The sequence below is a fragment of the Calliphora vicina genome, chromosome 4 (assembly GCF_958450345.1).
Source record: "Calliphora vicina chromosome 4, idCalVici1.1, whole genome shotgun sequence".
NCBI classification, from domain to species: Eukaryota; Metazoa; Arthropoda; class Insecta; order Diptera; family Calliphoridae; genus Calliphora; species Calliphora vicina.
Genome location: NC_088783.1, coordinates 19,752,094 through 19,761,860, shown reverse-complemented (window position 1 = coordinate 19,761,860; position 9,767 = coordinate 19,752,094). Strand labels below are relative to the sequence as shown.

The 9,767-nt window shown below is 27.2% G+C and overlaps 1 protein-coding gene across 1 annotated transcript; it reads right to left on the bottom strand.

The window, feature by feature from the left end:
• Positions 1 to 975: 975 nt before the first annotated feature.
• Positions 976 to 9,116, bottom strand: Ocrl (Oculocerebrorenal syndrome of Lowe). Its single transcript, XM_065508230.1, has 10 exons — positions 8,297 to 9,116; positions 8,031 to 8,217; positions 5,077 to 5,353; positions 4,849 to 5,022; positions 4,444 to 4,782; positions 2,424 to 3,064; positions 2,112 to 2,365; positions 1,729 to 1,921; positions 1,441 to 1,665; positions 976 to 1,373 (listed from the first exon to the last, which is right to left on the bottom strand). The coding sequence occupies exons 1-10, from the start codon at positions 8,483 to 8,485 to the stop codon at positions 1,108 to 1,110; spliced, it is 2,745 nt and encodes a 914-aa protein (XP_065364302.1). The 5' UTR covers positions 8,486 to 9,116; the 3' UTR covers positions 976 to 1,107.
• Positions 9,117 to 9,767: the final 651 nt, after the last annotated feature.

Genomic DNA, 9,767 nt, shown 5'->3' with positions numbered 1-9,767 from the left:
AAATTGTACTAACGATGTATAAACATGATTTCACAATTTTCAGTTTAACAGAAAAACCGAACTCAATTTGTTGTATAAAATAATTAAATTTTGAATAAAACTGGTATTCAAAACGAATTGATTGAACTATAAATTAACTAGAACCCAACTAGAACTGAATTAAAACTGGGGGGTTATTATATAATTCGTTTCGAAACGCTTTCGAAATACATTATATAAAGCATACAAATTCGAACGAATTTCTTTTCGAAAGTATTTACATAATAACTGAACTAGAACTGAACTAGAACTGAACTAGAACTGAACTAGAACTGAACTAGAACTGAACTAGAACTGAACTAGAACTGAACTAGAACTGAACTAGAACTGAACTAGAACTGAACTAGAACTGAACTAGAACTGAACTAGAACTGAACTAGAACTGAACTAGAACTGAACTAGAACTGAACTAGAACTGAACTAGAACTGAACTAGAACTGAACTAGAACTGAACTAGAACTGAACTAGAACTGAACTAGAACTGAACTAGAACTGAACTAGAACTGAACTAGAACTGAACTAGAACTGAACTAGAACTGAACTAGAACTGAACTAGAACTGAACTAGAACTGAACTAGAACTGAACTAGAACTGAACTAGAACTGAACTAGAACTGAACTAGAACTGAACTAGAACTGAACTAGAACTGAACTAGAACTGAACTAGAACTGAACTAGAACTGAACTAGAACTGAACTAGAACTGAACTAGAACTGAACTAGAACTGAACTAGAACTGAACTAGAACTGAACTAGAACTGAACTAGAACTGAACTAGAACTGAACTAGAACTGAACTAGAACTGAACTAGAACTGAACTAGAACTGAACTAGAACTGAACTAGAACTGAACTAGAACTGAACTAGAACTGAACTAGAATGTGTTAAACCCAAAACTGTTAGGAAATCTCTTTAAAAATGCTACTATCCGATGAAAAAAAAACCAATAACTTAAACATAAAATATTGCTTTTGAAAGAAAAAAGTGAACGAACAAAATAATAAATATTAAATATTTCTTAAAGAAAACAAAACTTAAACTTAAGAAAAACCTTAGAAAAACAATAAAAAATTAAGTCATTTCCACTATATTGCTCTTTGAAGCAGATGCCGTATTAGAATGCGATGAGGCAGCAGGAGTTGTAGGCGTTTTTGCAAGGCCACCAGCAGCTGCAGTTGATGATGATGTGGACGAATTGGAGGAGGTGGATGAGGACAATGTACCCATTTCACTGCCAGTTGTAACAAAACGTTGCATAAATTCACGACAACGTGTATCACGATAATAATCTACCGATTTGGTAGTGCTACGCAATAAAACGCGACCAAATATGGTGGCTTTATATGGGAAAGAAATAGCGTCAGTTTATTTTTAATAAAATTAAATGTAAATGTGTGTACTTACCCACATGCATGGGATTGTAGTATTTGCGTTCAATGCCCTCTCTCAAAAACATACATAAATGTACAAACACATTACGTTTGGGTGAACTCAGTTGGGCTACCAATTCCATGGCCTCGGCGGTGGTATTGGTTTTTATGAGATCATCTACATAGGGATCAAGTAAAGGCTTCTCGGGTAAGTTTAGTAGCATAAGTAAAGCTTCTGCCGCAGCATGGGGTGTATTAGCTAATAATTAAATAAAATAAATATTAAAAGTACTAGTTTTTTAGTTGTATTTAACAAACTTACGGAATTCATTACTGGACCAAGAGTCCAACCAATCCCTGATGCAATTAAATTTAACATCCTTGGCATGTTTAAACTCCAAAGAACTTAATGAAAAAGCTCCCTCAACTTTGGGACCTTGTTTATGCAAATAATCGATTAATAAAAAGAATTCTCTGGGCATGGTGACACGAAATTCTGGAGAATCATCATTCATCTTAATAAAAAATATACAAATTTAATTTAAAAAAGACTACTTAAAAGAATATCAGCCCAATTATGAATAAAAAATTCCGCGGGAGTTTGTTCCCCGGGAGTTTTTTCTCATTGAAATTGAATAGGAAAAATGAGAAAAGGGAAAAAACTCCCGCGGATTTTTTATTCATAATTGGGCTGTATATATTTACCAATTCTTTAATTTGCTGCTGATTATATTCACACAAGGGACGATCTGTACGACATAAAGTTTCCATAGATAAACCAAAGCAACTAGGCTTATATTCGCCTGTTACAGTTATAAAAATGTGAGGGCCATTTTTCACTTGCAGTATCAAGATATCAAAATCAAATTTCCAATTGCCAGTAGTGCGTAATTTATGCAGCAAGCCCGTAATAGAATCAGCATTTGCCATTAATTTAACACGTATACTTTTGGTGGAATCTGTATTTAAGCTATTAATAAAACAAATCGAAATATTTCTAAAGAACAACAAACTTGCCAATCATTAACATTTCTGCTCTGGGCTCCACCCTTAACCATTTCTCACAAATATCATTCAAAGGGGCGTCTTTACGTTTAAATTCAAAATCAACGGGAATGGGACAAGCATTCGAAACCGTAAAATCACTAACCGCCTGCTCATTAAATCTCACCATACCAAAATCGATTATAGTCTTCTCTACCGTAATCTGAGGTTGACTCTCATTCTCTCGCTTATCCAGCAACTTTAATACCTCTTCGTGTACCCTCTTGTACAGGTGGTCGTCACGTGTCTTTATATTGACACGAAATACCGCATAGACTGGTTTATGATCACTTTGCCTTATGTCCATAACACTGTCATAAGCCAATTGCTGTATACGTGACCCCTTCCACAATATGCGATCACAATAGGCCGGCGCTCTTTGCTTTTCACTGCTATCGAAGTTATCAGTACCGGGATCATATTTGTAGGTCGGACGGAATTTTATGGGGCCCTCAGTATAGCCCTCGAAACAGTTGCCTTTACGCATCTCTTGACGCAGTTGGTCGTAGGGTAAAAGCATTTCGGCAGCATTGACAGCCGAACGAGACATGGGTAATTGTAGGCCGGGTGGCTCTTCAATGCGATAGTTTAAGTCACCAATCCAGAAAATGTGGCTGAGTGGAGGGATGATGATATACATTGTAAGTTTTTATATTAAAAATATTCAAATTTTTATTTTCAATTTCAAATAGAAATTATCAATTTATAATTTGTAAATTTCGAGTAGAAATTCGAATAATATTTACAATTTCGAATAGAAATTTAAAAATCGAATAGAAATTTTCGATTTCGACATTTTCATTTCGGAAAGAAATTTTCAATTTCGAATAAAAATCTATAATTTTTAAACTTCGAGTAGAAATTTGAATAGAAATTTACAACTTCCAATAAAACGTATCAATTTCGAATAAAAATTTTAAATTTCGATTAGAAGTTTTCAATTTCGAATAGAAATTTACAATTTCGAATAGAAATTTAAAATATTGAATAAAAATTTTAATTTCGAATCGAAATTTTAATTTTCGAATTTATAATTTTGAATAAAAATCTATAATTTTTAAACTTCGAGTAGAAATTCGAATAGGAATTTTCAACTTCGAATAAAAAGTTTCAATTTCGAATAAAAATTTTAAATTTCGAATAGAAGTTTTCAATTTCGAATAGAAATTTACAATTTCGAATATAAATTTATAATTTCAAATAAAAATTTTAATTTCAAATAGAAATTTTAATTTTCGAATTTATAATTTCGAATAAAAATCTATAATTTTTAACTTCGAGTAAAAAATTTTCAACTTGAAATAACAATTTTCAATTTCGAATAAAAATTTTCAATTTCGAATAGAAGTTTTCAATTTCGAATAAAAATTTTCAATTTCGAATAAAAATTTACAATTTCGAATAGAAATTATCAATTTCCAAAAGAAATATTCATTTTCGAATAAAATTTTTCAATTTCGAATAAAAAATAACAATTTCGAATAAAAATTTTCAATTTCGAAAATAAATTTTTTATTTCGAATAGAAATTTACAATTTCGAATAGAAAGTTACAAATTTGAATAGAAATTTTCAGTTTCGAAAAGAAATTTTTAATTTGAATAGAATTTTCAATTTGGATTAGAAATTTTCAATTTCGAATACAAATTTTCAATTTCGAATAGAAGTTTTCAATTTCGAATACAAATTTTCAATTTCGAATAGAAATTTACATTTTCGAATAGAAATTTCAATTTCGAAATGTATTATTCAATACAAAATTGATACGAATCTGAGAAATACAATAAGGAATAAAGATTTTCTTGAAATTGAAAACTAACATTGAAATTTCTGTACGAATATTGAATTTTAAAATTGTATATTTTCAAAACTAAATTGAGAATTATTAAAAAATTTGTATTCCAAATTGAAAATGTTATTTAAATTTTTTAAAGAAATTTCGAAATTTTTTTTTCAAAATTTGGAAATTTATTAATTTACATTCCCACACTTACTCATGATCATTAATAGTCCGCCGCAGTTCATCGTCAAACACCAAACCCTTTACAATGCCAGCATAATCCTCATTGCGTGCTTCAACAAAACCCATATGAGCAGCCAAATGTGAATTAACAAAACACAAATTGGCCTCATTCAGCTGCAAACTAACGGCCACGCCACCCTTATTGCCCAAAGCATTTAGAATGCCACGAGCTATAGACTTGACGTTGTAGCGAGTAATAGAAGAACGTATCTGGCGTTTAACAATAACGGTCAACATCATGCCAACCAAACGCACCGAGGTAAGTTCTTCATATTCGCCCTTGTCATGGACACTTTCCAGCATTTTGTTGCTAGAAATTAAAAATAATTAATGTAAAATGATAAATATTTCATATTGTTTATAATTTAGTATTTACATCCAAAAAGCATCCGGACGATTTTCACTAAATGTTATAGCCTTAGCTGAAGTATCCAATTCCTGCAAAGCAATAGCATAAATGTCTGGTGGCTGTTCACTGGCTGCCAGCCATAAGTGTAAAGGTGAATCACAATATGATTTATTATTTACATTGTAAGTGGCACAGTAGATTCTAAAAAAAGAAGATTATTTTTACGATTTTTTTTAATAATATATGAAGACTTACGTAAAATCTTTATATTTAATATATTCATTTTCTCTACGCTTCATTTCCTGTTTAACCTCGCCTATCTGGCGATAGTCATTAATCCATGAAAAACTCAGCGCATTCATTTCGTTCGTTGTATGCAACATGGACATTTTAGCTGAGATTACTTGCGCTTGAAATGTATTGAAATCCGAAGAATCTTCATCGGTTATAATGGGATAGTAATAGTATTTTGAGGGTGTTTCATCGGCATTTCTTAAGGTAAATGACAATTGGGAAATGGCACCCTTTTTTTCTGAGAAAAAAATTAAATAACAATTGAATATATGAAATAGTGTAATAAGATAAAATAAAACAAGACTATTTTGAAAATATTCTTTGTAAAGACAAGAAACTAGTTAATATAAAAAACATTCGTGCTCGTAGTAGCTGGCTGATATTGCGCCAGTTCATATTTCGTTCAATTATCTATACAATTCTTATTTAATAGAATTTTATAGACATTTTCTTTGTTTTTTGCTGATAAGAGTCTAAAATACCTGTGACTATTGCTATGAAAATTTTTTTTTCTATTTTTATAAAATTTGTATTTTTAAATGTACATATATAAATTTTATATTTCTTTCTAAAGCTTATTTTGCATATTTTTGAGAAAATAAATAAATGATCAAATTGATAATTAGATGACAGGCAACATATTTTAGCTTTAGGCAAATTACCTCATCAAATTAAAAAAAAAAATGCACAAAATTGTGTGCGTGCAAGTGGAATTAGAAAATAAGTAAAAGTAGAAAACATTCTGCTACACAGAAAACTATAGATTTTTTAATTATTATTTACCAAGATGAAAATTAATCTAACAACAATTCCCAAGTAAAACCTTTGTTTTCGTAATAAATAAATAAATTAAGGAATTACGAATAAAAATTGGGACTTGGAATTGAAAGAATAAAAATTTGTAAGTTTCAATATTTTTATTTTGAAATATCGAACTAATATTGAAAAAATCTTATTTTTTAAGCAATTTCCAAATGCTTGTAACTTAAATACGAAAAATAAGTTTTGAATCTCAAACAAAAATTCTAAATTTCGAAAAAAATAAATCCAAAAAATTATCCGAAGAGAAATTTTTAATAGAAATTTTCGAATAAAAATTTTAGTTTTAAAATACAAAATTTTTCAATTTCAAGGAAAATATTTGGTTTCAATTTAATACCGAATAATAATTATTAGTAAAAGTTTCTCAATTTAGAATAAAATGGTCATTTTGAAATCAAATATTAAGTTACAATTTTTTATTTTCAAATGAAAATTATTGTTGTCAATTTGCGATTTTAAACAGAAATTTTCAATTTTGAATAGAAATTTTCAATTTCAAATAGAAATGTCTATTTTCGAATAAAAATTTTAGATTTCAAATAAATATTTTCGATCAGTAAATAGAAATTTTAAATTTTTAATATAAATTTCATATATCGAAAATAAATTTTGAACTTCAAAAAATAAATTTTGAATTTCGAAAATAAATTTTCCATTTTGATTAAACATTTTCATTTTTTGATAGACATTTTTCAAATTCAGAAATTTCTAAAAATTTTAGAATGGAAATTTGAATATCGAATATTTACATTTTCGAATAGAAATTTACAATTTCGAATAGAAATTTTCATTTTCGAATAGAAATTTTCATTTTCGAATAGAAATTTACAATTTCGAATAGAAATTTACAATTTCGAATAGAAATTTACAATTTCGAATAGAAATTTACAATTTCGAACAGAAATTTACAATTTCGAATAGAAATACACAATTTCGAATGGAAATTTTGCAATTTCGAATAAAAATATTCAATTTTGAATACAATTTTTCAATATCTAATATAAATTACCAATTTCGAATAAAAATTTTCCATTTTAAATATAAATTTTGCATCAGCGAATAAAAATAAAATTTTGAAAGAAATTTTCAATTCGAAATTTTATTTTCGAATAGAAATTTTAAGTATGGAATAGAAATTATTTATTTGGAATAAAAATTTTTAATTTTAAAAATATTTCTTCAATCAGCGAATAAATAATAATAAATTTCGAATAGACATTTTAAATTTTGGATAATAATTTTCCATTTCAGAAATAAATTTTGAAATAAAAAATGTCAATTTCGAATAAAACATACCAATTTTAAATAAAATTTTGAAAACAAATATTTAAGTTGCAAGAGTTTTTTTGTTCAATATTGAATGAACTTTTTTGTAATTCTTAGTAAATTATAGTTTAAGAAATTGTAATTTGTTCAAAATACATATTTATTTCTCATTTTGAATAATAATCGAATAAAAATTTTCAAATTTCTAATAGAATATAGAAATAATAAAAAGATTATTTTAATTTTGTATTAGATTATGTAAATTTCCAATTAAATTTAAATTATTTTACAGTTTCACGGACTTTTTCGAAATAAAACAAACGTTTTCACTTGAATAAAAGTGATCAAAATCGGAATTAAAAATTAAAATGTCAACCAATCAATCTTTTTTTATAAACACGTTTAATTTAGAATTTAAATGAAAATATTTGATGTTAATTATCGATTTTGAATTGAAGTTTTTGATTTCGTATAGAAATATTTTAAGATGTGCCAATTTTTTAATAAAAATTTTCAAATCGAAAGCGAAATTTTAAATTTCGAATAAAACAAATTATTTCCAAAAGAAAAACTTTCTAATCGTGATATTAAAATTTTTTATTAATAATTTTTAATAAAAATTTCAACTTTTGATTAGAGATTTTCGGTCATCAATAGAAATTCACTAACAACGCTTTAAAAATATTAGTTAAAGCGATTTATTCAGGCGCTTAATTCCATAATCTTTAAACAATACTGCATTAATCTTGTCTGAACAAATAAACTCTCCTACATAGGTATACCCTATATTCTAACTAAAAATATATTTATTACAACATTCATCTTACCATAACCAATTTGAAAAGTTTCATTTAAAGGAAAAACTTTGTCAATGGTGAGATCGCTACTGTTCCTAGGCGGCAAACGGGTAGCAGTCATAGAAAAGACCGCATATGTGCCACCCGCAACGGATACCACCAAACTCAATACACGACTAGTATGTTGTTGGCCTACAATTTGATATGCTTCAAAGATCTACAACAAAGCCAACAAATGTATTATATTAGAATAATCAATAAAACCACATATAAATAAAATATTTTAATAACATTACCGATAACACATTTTCGTTCTCTTTTAGTTTTTGCTGTATAAAATCTTTTGTTGACATATGTTGTTGTTGCTTTTCATTGTTAGAATTTAACGCATCATTAGAATTGTTTCGTGATGACTTTGATGATAAGCTGGTTGTGGAAACAGCAGCTGATATGGTGGGTATGGTTGCTCCCCCTAAAGACGTCATAGTTTCGCTGTTTTTTTTTATATTATGTATTTAGCTTTATATATTATTTATTTCAAAAGTATATATTTTTGCTGTTGTTATTTGCTAACTTAACAACAACAAAATTATAAAAACCATTTACTATTTATGTGAATTTCTTTCTGCCTCAAACACTTGAGTAATCACTTTCTATTGTTTAAAAAAAGTCAATGTTTGTTATTGTTGTTGTTGTGCTTCTTATAAATGTTGCTTTCTTTTGATACTTAGTATTCACCATATAACAATTATTCTTCACAATATCTGAGTTGTTTATCTATTTTTAGTAGATGGATGTACTGCTTTTAACTATTATTAAAAATTGTTGTTATTGTTTTATTATTTTCCCGTAGTTGTGTTGTTTATTTTTTCACTTCTCTCTTGTTCCAAACGATTATTAATAGAGAGTGGGTGTAGTTTTCATATTTCATTGCCAATGTTATACGACACTTGAAAATTTAACTTTTAAGGTTTCTTTATAATTTAATTGCTTTTCAGATACTGTTTATTTAATTATACAAATTTTATTTGCTCATTTTGCAGTTTATTCGCTTGAAATTTCTTAATTATTTACTTAAAATGTGTGAATAATTAAACATTTTGCAATAAGAGTGCTACTTATTTTTTCACTTGCTGTCACTTGTCTGTGGCTGTCAATCGCTTTATTTGTATTTGACAGCTATTTATTCACAATGGCCACAATTGGCTTTTTCTTCTTTTCGTAGAAGCTATTCACTGAGAAATGATGACATGGTATTTAGGGGATGAATGAAAAATACGTTGTTTTATTTGAATTAAATGAAATGGTTAATTAATTGGAAATAGCCAAAGGAAGTAAAATAAATATAGATTTTAATTTTAAATTATAGAATGTCAAATAAATTTTGTTTCGTATGCTATGTTCAGATAGACGTGTTTTTTTTAAACACAATTTTATGAATTTAAATTTTTATAAAAAAACTTCTTAATTTGAGGTATTTAATAATTAAATACTTTAACATTAAATGTTTTTGTTTAAACATGGATGATTTTATATACTTTTCTTTAATGAACACAACCATGAACGAACAGCAATTTAAACATTATAAAAAACATAACAAATCTTGTAAATTATTATTTCATTTACATTAAATTTCTAATAAATATATTAATTTTTTTAAAAACAATGTTTAAAAAGGTCGCGCCAGTATTTATTTTTAATTTTAGGGAACTCTCAATTTATTAATTGTTAATATTTTTCAAAGTCATCAGCTAAGTAGAAAATAAT